This window comes from Corythoichthys intestinalis, chromosome 5 (genome assembly GCF_030265065.1).
Source record: "Corythoichthys intestinalis isolate RoL2023-P3 chromosome 5, ASM3026506v1, whole genome shotgun sequence".
Classification (NCBI taxonomy): domain Eukaryota; kingdom Metazoa; phylum Chordata; class Actinopteri; order Syngnathiformes; family Syngnathidae; genus Corythoichthys; species Corythoichthys intestinalis.
Window position 1 is genome coordinate 59,397,858 of NC_080399.1, and position 20,561 is coordinate 59,418,418.

Sequence of the window (20,561 nt, forward strand, 5' to 3'; positions counted from 1 at the left end):
CATGGGAGGAGTTCGGTGAGGCCATGGAAAACGACTTCCGGATGGCTTCGAGGAAATTCTGGTCCACCATCCGGCGTCTGAGGAGGGGAAAGCAGTGCACTATTAACACTGTGTATAGTGAAGATGGTGTACTGCTGACCTCGACTCGGGACGTCGTGAGTCGGTGGAGAGAATACTTCGAAGCCCTCCTCAATTCCACCGACACGCCTTCCTTTGAGGAAGCAGAGTCTGGGGACTCTGAGGTGGGCTCTTCGATCTCTGGGGTTGAAGTCACTGAGGCGGTTGGTAAGCTCCTCGGTGGCAAGGCCCCGGGGGTGGATGAGATCCGCCCGGAGTTCCTAAAGGCTCTGGATGTTGTAGGGCTGTCATGGCTGACACGCCTCTACAACATCGCGTGGACATCGGGGACAGTGCCTCTGGATTGGCAGACCGGGGTGGTGGTCCCCCTTTTTAAAAAGGGGGACCGGAGGGTGTGTTCCAATTATAGAGGAATCACACTCCTCAGCCTCCCCGGTAAAGTCTATTCAGGGGTGCTGGAGAGGAGGGTCCGTCGGGAAGTCGAATCTCGGATTCAGGAGGAGCAGTGTGGTTTTCGTCCCGGCCGTGGAACAGTGGACCAGCTCTACACCCTCAGCAGGGTCCTCGAGGGTGCATGGGAGTTCGCCCAACCAGTCTACATGTGTTTTGTGGATTTGGAGAAGGCGTTCGACCGTGTGCCTAGGGGAATCCTGTGGAGGGTGCTCCGGGAGTACGGGGTACCGAGCCCCTTGGTAAGGGCTGTTCGGTCCCTGTACGACCGCTGTCAGAGTCTGGTCCGCATTGCCGGCAGTAAGTCGAATTCGTTCCCAGTGAGGGTTGGACTCCGCCAAGGCTGCCCTTTGTCACCGATTTTGTTCATAACTTTTATGGACAGAATTTCTAGGCGCAGCCGAAGCGTTGAGGGGGTCCGGTTTGGTGACCTCAGCATTGAATCTCTGCTTTTTGCAGATGATTTAGTGCTGTTGGCTTCATCAAGCTGTGACCTCCAACTCTCACTGGAGCGGTTCGCAGCTGAGTGTGAAGCGGTTGGGATGAAGATCAGCACCTCCAAATCCGAGACCATGGTCCTCAGTCGGAAAAGGGTGGAGTGCCCTCTCCGGGTCGGGGATGAGATCCTGCCCCAAGTGGAGGAGTTCAAGTATCTTGGGGTCTTGTTCACGAGTGACGGTAGGAGGGAGCGGGAGATCGACAGGCGAATCGGTGCGGCGTCTGCAGTAATGCGGACGCTGCACCGGTCCGTAGTGGTGAAGAAGGAGCTGAGCCGAAAGGCAAAGCTCTCGATTTACCAGTCGATCTACGTTCCTACCCTCACCTATGGTCACGAGCTTTGGGTCGTGACCGAAAGAACAAGATCCCGGATACAAGCGGCCGAAATGAGTTTCCTCCGCAGGGTGTCCGGGCTCTCCCTTAGAGATAGGGTGAGAAGCTCGGTCATCCGGGAGGGACTCGGCGTCGAGCCGCTACTCCTCCGCGTAGAGAGGAGCCAGCTGAGGTGGCTCGGGCATCTGGTTCGGATGCCTCCCGGACGCCTCCCTGGAGAGGTGTTCCGGGCATGTCCCACCGGCGGGAGGCCCCGGGGACGACCCAGGACACGCTGGAGAGACTATGTCTCTCGGCTGGCCTGGGAACGCTTTGGGATCCCGCCGGAGGAGCTGGTTGAAGTGGCTGGGGAGAGGGAAGTCTGGGCTTCCCTGTTAAAGCTGCTGCCCCCGCGACCCGACCCCGGAACAAGCGGAAGATAATGGATGGATGGATGGATATATATATATATATATATATATATATATATATATATATATATATATATATATATATATATATATATATATATATATGTGTGTGTGTATGTATGGAGGAAAACACAAACAAGGCTGAAAAAGCAGTTTCTGCTCTTGCACCCCTCTTTAAAATAAACTGTCGTATTTTAAGCCAAAACAACTGTTGCGTTTGATAGAACAATGTCTATGTGCTGCCATAGCAGATTCATGGCGCATTAAGCCCCCGAACTATTTTTAATTTGTCCGTTTTACCTTGGAAACCCCCGTTTACAGACGTCACGCAACCGCTTTTGTTTCAACCTAGCCATAAAAAGGTAAGTAATTATATTTATTTTTCAAAATGTCTGTCATTTTTAGCTTGAAATGTCTAATACTTCGTTTAAAAAAAAAAAACGACTTTAAAAAAATTATTCACTCGAATCATATTTTTGGATTTATAATAGTTTCTATTTTCACTTGTACTTCTTCATTTCTATATTTTTGCAGTTTGGTCCTCCATACACACGCTGGCTCAGTCACACTTTGTTCCCTTTCATTCCTGTTCGATAGCATCTCTTGTGCTATATAAGAGCATATGAAAACAATACAGGGTGTTTTTCAAGGTTCCTCTCCTTTAAAGATGCCACTTGGTTACTGCTCGTCAGGGAGAATTTTTTTTTGTTTTTTGTATAAGTAGTCCTTCCCAGTCATTCGTCCTATGGCGACAGCAGCTGTCCCAGCACCATTCTGAATTGATGTGTACATCCTGCCAGTTCTCTCACCTTTTCACTCATTTCCCTGGTCGCTCCAGGTGACGGATATTGCAGCGCCGCCGTTTTTGTACTGATGACAATGTCTTTGAGTTTATTACACAGGACGTTGCTGCTCCGACCGACCTCGGCTCGGACTTCGGGCGACTTGGCCTGACGGGATAACGTGTCTCCGATGAAAACCAGCTTGTGTGCGCTCAGGATGACCAGCTTGCTGTGAGCCACGAAGATCTTAGGCAGCTGATTGGAGTTGACGGCGGTAAAAAAGGCATCGATTGCATTGTTGACAGTTGTAAAATTCTGCTCGGATTGCTCTTGGTAGAAAAGGAGGAGTTGGCGGTCAGATTGGGAGAGCTTTGAGGAGCCGTTTTGAGCATGAATCAAAGAAGGGACCCAACCGGTTAAGTCGTTGTTGATGGGTCGGCTCACTTCCTTCTCCAGTCGTTCAAACTGTTTCATCTGTTATAATTGGAGGGGATAGTGTCAGAGATGATTACATTTCACCTTTTACAAAGTGCTTTTATTTAAAGCAATGCACAAACAACAGTAATCAGACAACATCTTTGACCAATACTGTTTAACAAATAGTGGTGTGACCAGGGATGAAAGTGGGTCAGAACAGTGCTTCGATCCCAAAAATCTGACCGCAACTGTTAAAAAAAAAAAAAAACCTGCCAGGCTGCCCCACAAGTATCGATCTACTAACGTCAAATTTAAATACACAAGTGTTAATAACAACCTTTCCACTGATAAGTATTATTCAACTACTCCACGCAGTTATGCCTGTGCAGGACCAGGACTGCAAAAATTAAACAAATAAATACACAATGAAATAAATTGTTGAATGAGTCATTAAAATCCTTTTACAGTGATCCCTCATTTTTCGCAGTTAATGGGGACCAAAACCCGCCGCGATATATATATATATATATATATATGTATGTATGTATATATATTATACATACATATACATATATATATACAAATACACATATATATATACATATATACATATATATAATTTTTTTTAATTCAATGTATTTATTCAGATTTAGCATTGGAAAGAGTTACATATATGACAATGTTTTTTCAATTTTTTTCCCAAAGTATGATTAAAAAAAAAACTTATGTGTATATGGCAGAAAACACAGACAAGACTGAAAAAAGCAGTTTCTGCTCTTGCACTCCTCTTTAAAAGAAACTGCTGTTTTTTTAAGCCAAAACGACTGTTGTGTTTGATAGAACAATATGTCTATATGCTGCCATAGCAGATTCATGGCGCATTAAGCCTCCGAACTATTTTCAATTTGTCCGTTTTACCCTGGAAACCCCCGTTTACAGACGTCGCGCAACCGCTTTTGTTTCAAGCCAGCCATAAAACAAAGGTAATTAATTATATTTATTATTCAAAATGTCTGTCACTTTTAGCTTAGAATCATTAATTGATGTGTAATATTTCGTTAAAAAAAAAAAAAAAAAACTTTAAAATATGCGAATGAATAATTTTTAAAAACTTTTACACAAAGAAATTACGTTACAATGAAACAAAATGGTATCTGTAAGAAAGTCACAGATGATATAACATGCACAAACTGTTTTTTTTCTCTAATGTTAAATTAAATATTCAATAAATATATTAAATATTCATGTAGTACAAAGGTTTCAAATGTGTAGCTCAGGGGCCAATTGCGGTCAAAAGACAATATTTTGCATCTTTCATTTGACATCTAATTGTAGTATCAGTATTTTGCAATGGGAAATAACAAAAATATACAAATGAGCACGTAGCAATGGGCATTAGAGAAGATGAGCTAAGATGAGGAAATATGACGATGCTTATGTAGCATTTAGCTTCATCTTTAATACAGTGGGAGATCAGGAAAGACCAGTCTGTTTACCGTGTCTAAAAATGTTGGCTGTGGACAGCAAGAAGCCAAATCAATGTAAGATGTGACATAAAGACATAAGACCCCAATCACATTGATAAATTGCTTGATTTTTTTCAGCGGAAACATGACAAATATTGACAACAATCATCCCACTATGTCAGTGTTACATCAGTAAACCAGCGAGCACTCTTAGCATCATATAAGGTAGCATACTTATCAAAAATAAAAGCTGTCCCTCTGTCCAATGACAATGTCATTTTTGTCCTATTCATTTTGGTTTTACGGTCAAATCGTACTCTTGAGTTAATGTTGCTCATCAATCTGAATTTATTATTATTTATGGATTTTATTATATTTTATTTTTTTACTATCAAATGGTCAAAAAATGTACATTGAGTGTATGTTTACAGTTTGGATGTGACTTTTTTTTTTTTTAAATATATAATTCAGGCAAATTGATGCGCTTTCAGTCTTTTCTGTTACAAACAAAATAATGTTAATAAAGTTGTACTTTACTGTAAGTCAGGGGTCCCCAAACTTTTTCCTGTGAGGGCCACATAACCCTTCTCTTCTCTGATGAGGGGCCGGGGTCAGTTTGTAACAGAAAAAGTGTGACGATTGCAGGAGTGCCTAAATGTAAAAATGTATTGTTTTTCAGAAAGCCACAATCAAATAACCCTTTCTGGATTCTTCACGGAACCAAAGTAAATAAAATAAAAATGATATAATATAATATAGTATAATATAATAGAATTAGGGCTGTCAAACGATTAAAATTTTTAAGCGAGTTAATCACAGCTTAAAAATTAATCGTAATTAATCGCAATTCAAACATCTCTAAAATATGCCTTATTTTTCTGTAAATTATTGTTGGAATGGAAAGATAAGACACAAGACGGATATATACATTCAACATACTGTACATAAGTACTGTATTTGTTTATTATAACAATAAATCAACAAGATGGCATTAACATTAATATTCTGTCAAAGCAATCCCTAGATAGAACGACTTGTAGTTCTTAAAAGATAGATTTTAGTACAAATTATAGAAATTTTATGTTAAAACCCCTCTTAATGTTTTCGTTTTAATAAAATTGGTAAAATTTTCAATCAAAAAAATTAACTAGTAGCTCACCATTGTTGATGTCAAGAATTACACAATGCTCATGGTGCATAAAATCAGTCGCACCCAAGCGCCAGCAGAGGGAGACAAAAAACACAAGTAACAAGTGGACATGACACTGCTGTCATTTTAATCTGTTTGAGCGGGGCATATGCGTTAATTGCGTCAAATATTTTAACGTGATTAATGAAAAAAATTAATTACCGCCCGTTAACGCGATAACTTTGACAGCCCTTAATATAATATAATATAATATAATATAATATAATATAATATAATACAATATAATATAATCAGGGGTGCACATAATTTTTTTGCCCAGGTTCTCAGAGGAGGACCTGGAGATGTGACTTGGTCCTCATTGAGCTTGAGAGCTGACCCACCTGATGCGATAAATTTATGACAAGCTTTACTTAGAGCCAATTAACTTTGATTAATTATATTAACAGTTAATGCTTGATTAACATCAATTGGCACAACAAAATTGCCATTACTTTGAAGTGAAATGTAAAGAAATAAACATAAAAGCACCAATTCAAAATAAAGGGCATTATGCGGCTCCCACATTAACTCCAAGGCTTTTTAAAAGTGGGATGTCCTCCTCATAAGACCTCATTGAACGTGTATGTTTAGCTTTGTAAAATGCGAGCAAAAACACGTTTGTCAGTGCATGTCGCTGTTCATTACCTTTATTCCGCCCTATTCCGCCACATGTCCATAGGGCGAGTGGGGTCCTGTTTGACATCGATAGTTTGCTTAATTGCCACATGCTCTCTGTTTTTTTCGTGCTTTTCAAAGTTTGGATGGCTGAAATTCTTTGACCCTACATAAAATGCGTTGCTCTAATCGGCGACATTGGGATTCTCACGGCACATTTTGTACCGCATTTCCGTGCGAGCATCATTCACTTCTAGCCATGGTACCTCCTGTAGCCACTTTTCAGCAAAAGTCCTTTTTTTCGGTAGCTCCGGTGACATCTCTGTCGTCTGTCTGTCTTTTGACGGGGGTGAGGGAACACGGAAGTAATTACTCAGTGTGGCCTTCCTCATCGACATTTTGAGAAGTTATTTTCTCGTGTCCGCCGCAAATAGTGGTCAGCCATCGGTACGCAAAAGCGTATGGAAGCCGTTGAGGGCCAGCGCGTTTGTCTACGTCCAGTACGCATGTGCGGACCACTTATGTGCACCCCTGAATATAATATAATATAATATAATATCATGTAATGTAATATAATATAATAATACTGTATTAATTAAATAGATAATAACCAAATAACCATTGCTCAGTTCTTCACAGAAAAAAGCCAGGACATAAATAACTATTGGGGGAAAAAAAAAAAAAAAAAAAAAAAAAATTTTTTTTTTTTTTTTACAAATTTTTTTTTTGTTTTGTTCAGGGGGCCGGACCAAATGTGGCTGCGGGCCGTATCCGGCCCGCGGGCCGTAGTTTGGGGACCCCTGCTGTAAGTTGATCTGTATTACTATAACACAATGTTATGCAGATGTGTACCACACTGATGGAGGTGAATGTTTTTGAACCCTTTTATTTTGCATATTACGTGGCGTTACTACGTATTTCTGCTCAATAAATAAAAAAAAAGAATTTGCTGAAGCTCACAGTCTGACCCATAACAATTTCCTTAAGTTGGCAACCCTGCCAGCAGATTGCTAATTGTGTTTCTTGACATACTGTACAGAGCCAAAGCGCTCTCATATTTGACAAAATGAAAAGCTCTCGCACCTGCTGCTGCTCCAATTGCGTCTTGCTTTTGATGATTCTTCCCTTTTCCATCAGTTGTCTTTGACTCTTCTCAAACTCTTCCTTACCCTAACAAAACAACACAAAGATGTTTTAGTGATCAAGCGGTTGAATGCCCACAAATGAGGTTTAAAGTATGAGATTGCGTGAGATGCACTGTCTGTAGGACCTGACAGCAGAGTTGGGTAGTAACACGTTACTTTTACCCGGTAACATTCACTTTTGTTCTTTATCGTACATATTCGATTTGACTTTATTCACCAGAGATGGCCACAGTGGCTCTACCAGTTTCACCCGTGAGACATTGCAACAATATTCACATGACTCGAATGTACAAATCAGATGTAATAATTAGTGCTGCAACGATTAATCGAATAACTCAAGTAATTTGATTAGGAAAAAAAGCTTCGAATCAAACTTTGCTGCTTCGACGATTTGTTTAATTAGAGTAGCATTGTAATGGTTTGTTTTGAAATTGTTTGCATTTTGTTTTATTGATTTGGGTAGATACACTGGCTTGTAGGGGCAACAGTGAATATGATAACTCTTTTAACATGATTGAATCCAGCTGCTCCTTGTTAAGACCAACATAAGGCAAAGTTTGTTTGAGCTTGTTTTTTTTATGCATTCGTAACTAAGTTTATAGGTATATTTAGCGCTTTTTTTTTTGTGGGAATATCTGCTTGAACGATTTGTTTAGGAGCATTGTAAAAAAAAAAGTTAGCATTTTATAGCATTTAAGCTTGTGGACTTTTGCTATGCAAGTTAGCCAATTGTTTTTTAAAAAAATTTTGTTATACTTGGATTCTTATTTTTTGTACCGTTTGAGGCTAAGCACAGGTATTTTAATGTATTTTTAAATGAAAGTGATATTCTACGTAGTTTGAAAAGACAATCAGGAATTTTATTTTGTATTCACATTTCATGCTCTTTTGAAAGAGCAATCTTAGTAAGCCTTTGTTTTACATCTCCTAACATTTATTCTGCATTGAATTAAATGTTCCTAATCTGATTACTCGATTATTTGAACTAACTAGGTGATAGATGAATCGATTATTAAAATAATCAATTGCTGCAGTCCTTCTAACAATTAGAGGCGTGCGAAATTACCGATTCTTAGATTATTTGCGATTCGGCCGTTTTATTGATTTGGGTAGATACACTGCCTTGTAGGGGCAACAGTGAATATGATAACTCTTTTAACATTATTGAATCCAGCTGCTCTTTGTTAAGACCAACATAAGGCAAAGTTTGTTTGAGCTTGTTTTTTTTTATGCATTCGTAACTAAGTTTATAGGTATATTTAGCGCTTTTTTTTTTTTTGTGGGAATATCTGCTTGAACGATTTGTTTAGGAGCATTGTAAAAAAAAAAGTTAGCATTTTATAGCATTTAAGCTTGTGGACTTTTGCTATGCAAGTTAGCCAATTGTTTTTAAAAAAAAAATTGTTATACTTGGATTCTTATTTTTTGTACCGTTTGAGGCTAAGCACAGGTATTTTAATGTATTTTTAAATGAAAGTGATATTCTACGTAGTTTGAAAAAACAATCAGGAATTTTATTTTGTATTCACATTTCATGCTCTTTTGACAGAGCAATCTTAGTAAGCCTTTGTTTTACATCTCCTAACATTTATTCTGCATTGAATTAAATGTTCCTAATCTGATTACTCGATTATTTGAACTAACTAGTTGATAGATGAATCGATTATTAAAATAATCAATTGCTGCAGCCCTTGTAACAATTAGAGGCGTGCGAAATTACCGATTCTTAGATTATTTGCAATTCGGCCGTGAAAGATTCGAGAACAATTCACAAACATCCAAATTCCGATTATTGAATTATACCAGGTAAAGCAGAAGTAAAACACTGCTTTGGGATGCAATGAGGAACGGACCAAGAGTAAATATCATGTTCAACTCATGCCGCTAGATAAAAAAAAAAAAAACAATCATACCTGATTCGGGCCGACAGCGGCTACAAACAATGCCCAGTTGCTAGTTGCTACAAACATACGGCTACAGTAGATGTCATATATATGTAGAACTAGATGCAAAATGACAGACGACGGCAGTGTTAGAATATGTATTATTGAACAGAGATGCGAAATGACAGACTTGCAGGCGATAGTAAACAGTCTTAAAGCAGTAGACTTTTCGAGAAGCCTCTGTTGTAGCGAACCTAATTAACTTTTTAGTTAAAATACTCCTAAATCGGCAAAATCTTGTCTTGAATCTATCTTTAAATGATGAAACCGTTTTAAAACTTTGACATGTCAAAAGTAGACAGAAGGGAAATTATGGAATAATGGGAGCAATTTTAACAACTGTAACGGTTGATTCACAACATTAAATTAATTGAATGTAGTTTAAAGCTGCTAATACAGAATGGGGACAGAAGTATTTTATTTACTGTTATTTTTGTATATTTGTTTACTGTTATATGTTAACTTGATAAAAAAATAGTAGTTTGGTTTAGCCTGAGAGGATTTTTGAACAATTTTGGAATTAATGTACAAAACATTTATAAAAAATAAAAAATAAAAAAAAGAAGAGGGAGGGGGTGCATCAATAATCGTTTTATAATCGAATCAGAGCCTCTGAATCGTAATCGAATTGTTAGGTGCCCAAAGATTCCCAGCTCTAGTAACAATATAGTCACATGACCACAAACAAGTTTGAGGTCGAAGGTCCTATGATCACGGGGGACTGTTGAATCACATGGCGTCTTTCAAGAGCAGTAAAAAATAAACTATGTCATTGTGAGCACTGCCGTCAACATTACCGGAAAGCGTGGATTTCAACCCCTTATAGTTTTCATTTGGCGCTGATAGAGCACGGAAAACCAGTGGTATGATTGTTTTATTTTCATGGTAGGAAATATGTTTTCTTTGGACCGATGAGGTTTCGTTTCATTAGATTCTGTAGAGTCGGAATTCTGTGATTTTTGTGTATTTTATTGGCCTTGTATGGTCATGTAATTGGTTATAACACATTATGATAATAAATATAATAAATAAACAGTTCCTATACCGTAATTTCTGGACTATTGGGCGCCCCTGGTTACAAGCCTCACCCGTACATTTTTAAAGGAAAAAACATTTTGTGCATACATAAGCCTCTCTTGTCTATAAGCCGCTTGTGCCCACATAGTAACATGAGATATTTACAAAGAAATACACCGTTTTCTAATTTTGATAACATACTTTCACTTTTCTTTCCAAACAGCACCAGCAACACAGCAGTTACATAGCAACACCACTAACTGGGCTGGTTATTAGAAACATAAGTTTCTTTGTTAGCCATCTTCATCTTCCTCCTCTGCACTGAAACCCTGGAAGTCTTCACCCTCAGTGTTGAATATGAATAGGCTAGGATACACTTCGCCATGCACCTTCTTAGTTATGCTTTTGCGGTAAACCTACACCGCCAAGGCAGACTCGATTTATGACCCTTCGCCTTAGCCTGAGGTGCATCTCCAAAATTTTCTGACTACGCGTCACGTCAACAAGTAGAGACGTGACGCAAAATCGCAAATGGACTATGATTGATCCGCTCAGACTGTTGTTTCCGGTTCAGTGCGAAATCACCACCATTTACAAACATTGTTGTGCAAACGACCTACTCCACAACCGTCTATGCGTCGCCTGCGCGGCTGTGCCTCAACTTTTGTATGATCAACATTTGTTGTTTGTCATTGTAGATGAGTTGAAGGTCCACCTTCAAGCGTTCCATCTCCATTGGCATTGTTGCGTAACCGGAAGAAAAGGAAGTCGACAAGAGTACCCAAAAACCGTACAAACACAACGCCACAGCCCTCTAGTGGCTTGGCGGTGAATTATAGACCAACGTTGTCAGTCTACTAGCAGACTTATGCAAAAGTTGCTCTTCGCATGCGGCCAGTTTTGGTAAACAATCTTTCGCCGCTGGTCATCCAAGCCTCCCATTCACCTCGGAGTGCCACTTTAAATGCACGATTCACACTAATGTTAAGTTGATGAGGGTCTGCTACTTTTATTCATGCACAAAGCACAAAGTTAAATTACCGGTAATAGTGCAAACTAGCATCTTCCTCTACTCTTCCTCTACAAATTTTTGGCTACTCTACCCACCACTGTCTGTCACTAAGATATTATGATGTTCTTTTGAAAAATCATCCGTCTCCGGGCCCATTTTATACTTCAATTTTGTTTTTAATTTTTAAACCGAAAGGAGTTGAATGATTAAGTCTATACCTGCAGATGCACATAGTCGTAGTCCTCCATCCATCCCTCCTCGGTGGTGTCATAAAGCCTGTCTTCACCTCCTTCTTGGTCTGCAGCGGCAAATTTTGGAGGCGAGGGTAACGGCCGTGACTGAATGTTTAGCTTTTCTCCCGGTGGATAGCTCGCACTCTCTGAGCTAATCACTCCTGGCAACGGAGGAAGCGGTAACTGCTGGTGACTCCGTTTGAAGAGTAACGAGCCATTGCCGTGCAGAAAGGAAGTGAGCTGTTTGGCGTCATCTGGGATTCCTCGCACTGTCATTATTAGTTGGTCTAAGACATCACCTTGTTGTGGTTTGGCGAGTTCTGTATGTAACCAAGAAACGGCATCTAAATTCTGAGTCTGTGTGATTAAACTCTGAAAGACCTCCTCCAATTTGCCCACCTGTCGGCCCAATTTGGTCTGGAGAGAGCGGTCGGTAGCCTGGCTGGCATTTGTTACAGCACCCCGGGAAAATTCCAGAAAGTCTCGGAGAGTGACGCAAACCCGATCGGCAGCCTGACGGATAGCTGGGAGGTTCCCCTCCAGGTTATCCGGGCTTCGCCAGTTGCTCGTGATGAACGACATCATTATAGAGACGCTTAACTCAACAGCTTGGTGAAGGCGGGAAAGGCGCTCCATGGCTGGATCCAGGTCTAACAGGAGGGGTTTTCCAGGGAATAAACCAGGAGCAGGAGATGAGGAGTACATCTCATTGTCAGTGACGGGAAGCAAATCCACGGATGAAGCAGAGTTGTTGCTTTGTGTGCTCCCTGTGCTTGAGGCGGAGTGTCTTTTGAACGGTCTGGTCAGCTCTTCACTTGGGAATTGGGCATCGCGGACGACCTGAAACACAAAACGAGTTTTAGTGACGGAAGGGAAGAAAGGCTAAGACGGCTGGATTCGCCAGTGCAAGGCAAATTTATTTGTATCACACAATTCAACACAAAGTAATTGAAAGAAAATGATAAACACGAAGAGTGTAATGGTATTTGTATTTGTCACATACTGTAACAGCATGGGCATCGCGGTTCGTGCACGCATACGTTTGAGTAGAAATAAAAAAAAAGAGCCCTCTTTCACTCCAGGGAGCAGAGGTTGTGCGCCTAAACTAACAATTGACATTACAGAAAAAAGAAAACAAATCAAAACAGACCAAGAAGAAGTGATCATTGAGCACTACTAGGAAAGTTAGTTCATCAGGACGGAGAATCAAATCAGCAACCTTTGTCTTTGTCGTGGTTTGTTTTTAAAGTGTTTCCATTTAGTTTTATTGATTTGGGTGGATACACTGCCCGCTAGTGGTGACAGTGAATATGACATAACTCATTTCCTGAATCCAGCTGCTCCCTATTAACACCAAGTTTTTGTTCGTGCTCATGTTTTTTTTTTTTTGCATTCGTAATTCAGTTTATAGGTATATTTATCCATTTTTGTGGGAATATGTATCTGAATCATTTGTTAAGAGCACTGTTAAAAAAAAAAAAAGTTAGCATTTTATATCATTTAAGCTAGCCAATTGTTCTTTTGTTGTACTTAGATCGTCATCATATTGTTTACTTTTTTATACCGTTTGAGGCTCAGCTCAGGTATTTTATTTTTTTATGTTCCTTATCCGATTACTCGGTTATTTGAACTAACAAGTTCATTGATTAATCGACTACTAAAATAATAGCTGCACCCCTAGTTGGGAGACAACTACTATAGACCCTACCCATAGACGTCACAACTCCTTCCTCCTGACTGGTGCAGCCCAATTGTCCGTCAACACATCATGTTTACCTGTTACGGCTACGTACATTCCTCCTATTTACGACGTGTTTTTCTGCTCGTTAACATTAATAATCAAAATGGTGAAGGCGTGTGTGGCGGTCGGTTGCAATAACAGAGAAGATAGACGGAGAAGACAGAGAGACTTGAAGTTCTACCGGATTCCGAGAGACCCGGAGAGAAGAGAGCGAGATGGGCTGCTGCAATTCGACGAGAAAACTGGCCTCCAAACGATTACCACAGATTATGTAGTAGTCATTTTATATCTGGTAAGATGCATTTAATATATATTTAGAGGGTTTTGGGCTGACAACCACAATTAAGATCATTGCTAGGCTAATCGCCGACAACATACACATATGTATGTAGTGAGAGTGCTATCGCTAAACCATATAAACATTAAAAGCCCTAACTCCATTGACAAACGACATGAAATACATTAGACTTGACAGTGGATGTCAGCAATAACAAAAGATTTTGAATTGAAAATTTCGTAACTCACCTTTCCAAGCACAAGATAGATTCCTGCCGAATTTTCGTGGACGAGGACCTGTTTCACCCAACCAGCAACGAAGTATTTATAAGCCTCCAAGCTCTTAAAGTTTTTCAAACTTTCGTGAGAATAGGCTGATTTTGTGTGTAGCTAGCAGATGTCAGGCAAATACGGCAGAGACAGCGGGTCGAAAAACATCGATTTAGGCATCAAATATGGATCTGGCGAATGGATAAACTGAAGCTTTTCCACATAACGCCTTTTATGCAACGCATCAAGTGAGTTTATGGCATCCGAAAGCACCGGGTCTTCCATGAAATGCATTATAAATTGTTCGATCAATTGAGACCATTGATAATACAGACACAAAATGAGGGACAAGGGGGCGGAACCATACAGCGAGCACGTGATTTTGTGACGTCGGTGGGTAGGGTCTATACCACTGAGCCACGCCACCCCCACTACTACCACTTTTCAAAGTGAATTTTTTAAATATTTTTAAATCAGGATATGTTTATTTTGCTCTAGCCCTAGGCTGAAGTAACTAAAACACTGAATGAGTACTAGGCCTGAAATAAATTGTTTGAACATCATCGCGATGTGCAATACTAGCATCTCATGGACATGCTATATTATATATATATAAATATATACAGTACTGTGCAAAAGCTTTAGGCAGGACACCTGCCTAAAACTTTTGCACAGTACTGTATATTTTTATTATATTATGTATATACAGGATATACTGTATGTATATATTTTCCCCAAGTGGAAGCTTCCATGTTCCTAATAAATTTAATAATTAAAAAAAAATATATACAGTACATATATATATATATAATGTACATATATAATGTACATATATATTTACACATATATATACATATATATACAGTATATATATACACACACAGTGGTATGAAAAAATTTCTCACATTTCTGCATAAAATCACCATCAAATGTGATCTGATCTTTGTCAAAATCACACAGATGTAAAAACAGTGTCTGCTTTAACCAAAACCACCTAAACATTTATAGGTTTATACATTTTAATGAGGATATCATGCAGACAATGACAGAAGAGGGAAAAATAAGTAAGTGAACCCTCTGCCTAAGGAGACTTAAAGAGCAATTGAAACCAATTTTTACCAAACAATTTAAGTCAGGTGTGCGCCCAATCACTGATGGGTGGTTCAAAGCTGCCCTGCCCACTATGAAACACACACCTGGTAAGAATTGTCTGGATGAGAAGCATTGGCTGATGTGGATCATGTCTCAGTCAAAAGAGCTGTCTGAAGACCAAGATCAAGGATTCTTGATTTGTGTAACGCTTAGAAACGTTACAAAATCATCTCTGAAAGTCTGGATGTTTATCAATCGACAGTCAGAGAAGTTGTCTACAACTGGAGAGAGTGTGGCACCGTTGCAAGGAGTGGCAGTCCACCAAAGATGATGCTAAGAATTCAGCACAGAGTACTCAGAGAGGTAAAAAAGAACCCTAGAGTGTCTGCTAAGGACAGAAATCACTGGCACAGTCCAATATCTCTGTGCACACATTAAATATATGTAAAACTATAGCCAAGAATGGTGTTCATGAGAGGACTCCACGGAGGAAGCCACTGCTGTTTAAAAAAAAAACATTGCTGCTAGTTTAATGTTCACAAAAAGGCACTTGGACACTCCACAGAAGTTTTGGCAAAATATTTAGTGGACTGATGAAACCAAAGTTGAATTGTTTTGGAGTAATGCACAACGTGAACGTCACAAAATCTCATCTCCACCGTGAAGCATGGTAGAGGGGGCATCATGATTTGGGGCTGTTTTGCTACCTTTGGGCCTGGACAACTTGCATTCATTAATGGAAAAATGAATTCAAAAGTTTATCATTATGCTTTGCAGGAAAACCTGAGGCGGACTGTCAGACAGTTGAAGCTAAAAAGAGGATGGATGCTGCAACAAGACAATGATCCAAAACACAAAAGTAAATCAACTTCAGAATGGTTTCAGAAGAAGAAAATACACGTGGCCAAGTCAAAGTCCAGAACCCCATTGAGATGCTGTGGCATGACCTAAAGACAGCGATTCATGCTAGACATCCCAGGAATCTGACTGAACTACAGCAGTTTCGTAGAAAAGAATGGGCCAAGATTATTCCTGATCGATGTGCCAGACTTATCTGCAGCTACAGGAAGCGTCTGGTTGAAGTTATTGCTGCCAGAGGGGGGAGGGGCCACAAAATATTAAATGTGATGTTTAACTTACTTATTTTTCCCCCATCTGTCATTATTTGCATGCTATCCTCACTAAAATATGAAAACCTATAACTGTTTGGGTGGTTTTAGTTGAAGCAGAAACTGTTTTTTCATCTGTCTGATTTTGACAAAGGTCAGATCACGTTTGTTGGTGATTGTATGCAGAAATGTGAGAAACTCAAAAAGGTTCAGATACTTTTTCATACCACTGTACATGACTTTACACAAAGAAGAGTGGAGAAAACCTAATCAGAAATGTTGAACAGGATAAGCAGACTTGCTATTCAGATCTGCATATTGTAAATCTATCACCTACCTGTGGTGGTATGTCGTAGATATTTGCGCATTCCCGCTCTTCTTGCTCTCTTGGGATGTCATACACATCAATAGTAGGTTGACCTACATGGCGCATGCTAGCTGGAAAACTGTATATCTCAGTCAGATTGGGAACTTTATCTCGTTCGCCATGTTTTTTGGATAATGTAGGTGGTGGGACATCATATACATCTTCAGAAATTTGCTTTGCTTTTTGGTCTTCATTTAGACTACTAATCATGTACTGGCCAGGAAGAGTGGAGGATGGGAGTTTCTTTTTGGTCAGATGGGATGGCACGTCATAGGTCTCATCTTTTATTAGATGAGTGGCAGAAATGTCTTTACTAACTGTGGGTGGGAAATCATAGACCTAAGGGAAAAAAACAGAGAAAATATTATAATTTTATACATATATATATTTACACATATATATGTACATTCATTTTGAGTGATGATGTCAATAGCAGCACCTCCTTCGCGGCTGACGAAATGTACCACCTCGCTTAATAACAGAGGGGTTAACCAACAACTAGCGCAAACGTAGCACAATCAAATGGCACCCCTTTGGGTCCATTTTGCATTAAATGGAGGGCCTTGAGATATTAATTTCGAATGATGAAATGACTCGTGACGGAGGTGCTGCAATTGACGTCATCACTTGAAATTAATATCTCAATATCCATAACAAAATTTTACAGCACAAACTATAGGCTTCATAATTTTTTGATGGGACACGGGGTCGATTATTAGGGGGCCTATCTCCGTCAAAGCTGACCGAGTGGAAACACAAAGAGTTTTTTTATGTTGAAAATTCTTGTGAATAAATGCTTAAATCCCTGAATTCTTTACAGATATAGACATAAAACAGTCTCGATTCTTGTTAAAAGTGCAAAGAACTAGGCAGTTAGCATTTATTCTACGTAAATATGTTGATTGTGCTGCTAGTCTTTAAGCCACTGTGGCCGCCTTATCATCCAAGACCATTTTACGTTGAAAATTCTTTGAATAAATGTTTAAATCCCTAAATTCTTTATCGAAATGGACGTAAAACAGTCTCGATTATTGGTTAAAAGCAAGAAAAGGGGCAGTTAGCTTTTATCTTAAGTAAATATGTTGAATGTGCTGCTAGTCTTTAAGTCACTGTGGTGCCGCCTTATCACCACAAAGAGCTTTTTACGATGAAAATTCTTGTAAATAAATGTGTAAATCCCTGAATTCTTTATAGATATGAATGTAAAACAGTCTCAATTCTTTGTTAAAAGAGCAAAGAACCGGGCAGTTAGCATTTATTTTACGTAAATATGTCAAATGTGCTGCTAGTCTTTAAGCCACTGTGGCACCACCTTATCACCACTAAGAGCTATTTCCGTTGAAAATTCTTGTGAATAAATGCTTAAATCCCTGAATTCTTTATAGCTATGAACGTAAAACAGTCTCGATTCTTGGTTAAAAGCAAAAAAAAAAAAAAAAAAAAAAACGGGCTGTGAGCATTTATTTTATGTAAATATTGCAAATTGTGATGCCAATGCCTTTCCGGTTAATTTCTTCCATTGATTTTTTTTCACAATGTTTCAAAATTCATGCATGGTACGAAAAATATAATAATTACCTTGAATCCATGAACAAATGACTCCTGAGACAATCCTTCCTGTTTGTATGCGGTACAGCTTTTGTACTTTTTCAACCTAAATCTGGTGTTGGATCACTGCATGTGTTTTGAGAATAACTGCGACTGACTTTGATCGACTGAAGCGGAGAGTGGGACGGCCCCTTACTTGAAGGCGTGGCCTAGTGTCTGGGGACGGTGTCCCGTCATTCTCATTATGAAGTCTATGCACAAACCTAGCATAAACGAATGGCACCATTTCAGGTCCTTTTGCAATAAATTGGGAGCTGTGCAACATCATCACTCGAAATTAATATCTCAAAAATGATAGCAGCACAAGTGATTTTTTTTTAACAGTACAACAGAAACCAGCACAAACGTACCACATACGGTTGACACAATTTTGGTTGACCTCAGATTGAACTATAAAAGAACTGGTAATATCTCAAAAATGATAGCAGCACAAACAACTATTTTTCAGCACAAACGAATGACATAATATTCTATAAATTTGCATCTCATGGGGGGCCAACTTTATAGAGTTACAGCAAAGCAACCGTCGCAATTTCTCCAGAAATTGCATTTTCTTGTTGATATTAGGCCTTGCCTTGCGCATTAAACCATGCTTACTGACCTGGGTGTTGTATTTGTCACGAATAGGAGGCACATCATATACATCCTGCTGAGTTGAAAATGGATGCCTGGGTGGAAGATCATACTTATCATGGTCTTTCTTCATTGTATCATAGACATAGACTGGGTCTTCTTGAGTAGCAGTTGCTCCCTAAAGCGGATAGGTGAGAATAGAATGGATCAATACGGAATGCATCTTTTTTCTTAACAAACATAATTCAAGATTTAAAAAAAACACATGATAGATCATTTCTGATAATGTATCCATCTCATGTTTCTCTCATGCAACAAGTATGGAATCACCAGTCTCGGATGAGCATTCACTTTGACATTTTATTATGTAGAACAAACTCAGATAAAAAGCTTGAAAAAATAATGATTTAGTTCAAAAGTGCAACTCTTTAGCATTCAAAAAAACTAAAAGAATTGAATAAAAAACATTGTGGTAGTCAGTAAATCTTACTTTTATGGAGCAAGTGCAGGGAAATAAATATTGAATCACTCCATTCTGAAGAAAAAAATATGGAATCCCTCCATTTTGAATAGAAAATACAGACACACCCAGTCAATTTCCTTTCCTTAATTGGGCCCCTGCCTCAGATTAGATCTGCTCGTTAGTCAGCAGTTAAAAACAGTGCAGTTATCACACCTTGGAGGGCTGCTGGATCAAGAGGATTCACAAGAATCATGGCTCCAACAAGGGAGATGTCTCTTGAGACCAAGGAGAGAATGATCAAACTTCTTGAAGAAGGTAACGCTACACGTATGGTTGCCAAAGATGTGGGCTGTTCACAGTCAGCTGTATAAAAAAATCTGGACCAAGTACAAACAGCATGGCAAGGTTGTTAAAGTTAAGCGTCCTGGTAGACCCAGGAAGACATCAAAACGTCATGACAAACAACTAAAGGCCATATATCTTGAAAACAGAAGATGTACAACAAGACAAATTAAGAAGAAATGGGAGGAAGCTGGAGTCAAGGTATGTGACAGAACTGCGTAAAATTACAGAAAAGAGATGGGATTTTCTTACAGGAGAGCTAAAAGGAAACCATCATTGACACTTAAACAGACAAGAACAAGACTGCAATGGGCTAAGGAGAGACAATCATGAACTGTGAATGACTGATTGAAGGTTATTTTCAGTGATGAGTCAAGAATGTGCATTGGACAAGGTGATGGTGCTGGAACTTTTGTGTGGTGCCATTCCAGTGAGATTTACAAAGATGACTGCCTGAAGAAACCTTCAAAATTCCCTCAGTCCTTGATGGTATGGGGCTGCATGTCAGGCAAAGGCACTGGGAAGATGGCTGTGGTTAAATCTTCAATAAATGCACAAGTTTACATTGAAATTTTAGACAGCTTTCTCATCCCTTCAGTTGAAAATACGTTTGGGGATAATAAAATAATTTTCCAAGACGACAATGCATCAAGCCACAGAGCTAAAACTGTTAAAGCATTCCTTGGAGAAAAACTCCAATCCAATTCCAGTCAATGTCATGGCCTGCAAATAGCCCAGATCTCAACCCTATTGAAAACCTGTGGTGGAAATTGAACACAGCAAGGCTCCGACCTGCAAGGATGATCTGGCAACTGCAATTAAAGAGAGTTGGCACCAAAATGATGAAGAACACTCATCAAGCCAATGCTTCAGAGACTGCAAGCTGTCATAAAAGCCAGAGGTGGTGCAACTAAATACTAGCGATGTGTTTTGATTGTTATTTATTTGTTTGTTCCTCATGATTCCATATATTTTTCCTCAGAATGGAGTGATTCTATATTTACTTCCCTGGACTTGCTCTATAAAAGTAACATTTACTGACCACCGCAATATTTTTTATTCATTTCTTTTAGTGTTTTTTAATGCTAAAGATTTGCACTTTTGAACTAATTCATTATTTTTTCAAGCTTTT

General features: G+C 39.2%; 1 protein-coding gene across 2 annotated transcripts in view; it reads right to left on the minus strand.

Moving 5' to 3' along the window:
* Positions 1-1,886: 1,886 nt before the first annotated feature.
* The window catches only part of bcar1 (BCAR1 scaffold protein, Cas family member), a 36,960-nt gene continuing 18,285 nt past the window's right edge, over positions 1,887-20,561 (minus strand). For both annotated transcript variants that reach the window (XM_057837624.1, XM_057837623.1), the window contains exons 3-7: positions 18,653-18,802; positions 16,414-16,782; positions 11,574-12,428; positions 7,322-7,408; positions 1,887-3,025 (exon numbers count right to left, since the gene is read on the minus strand). In XM_057837624.1, coding sequence (XP_057693607.1) covers positions 2,513-3,025; positions 7,322-7,408; positions 11,574-12,428; positions 16,414-16,782; positions 18,653-18,802 — 1,974 coding nt within the window. In that variant the 3' untranslated portion in view covers positions 1,887-2,512. The remainder of the gene's footprint in view (positions 3,026-7,321; positions 7,409-11,573; positions 12,429-16,413; positions 16,783-18,652; positions 18,803-20,561) is intronic.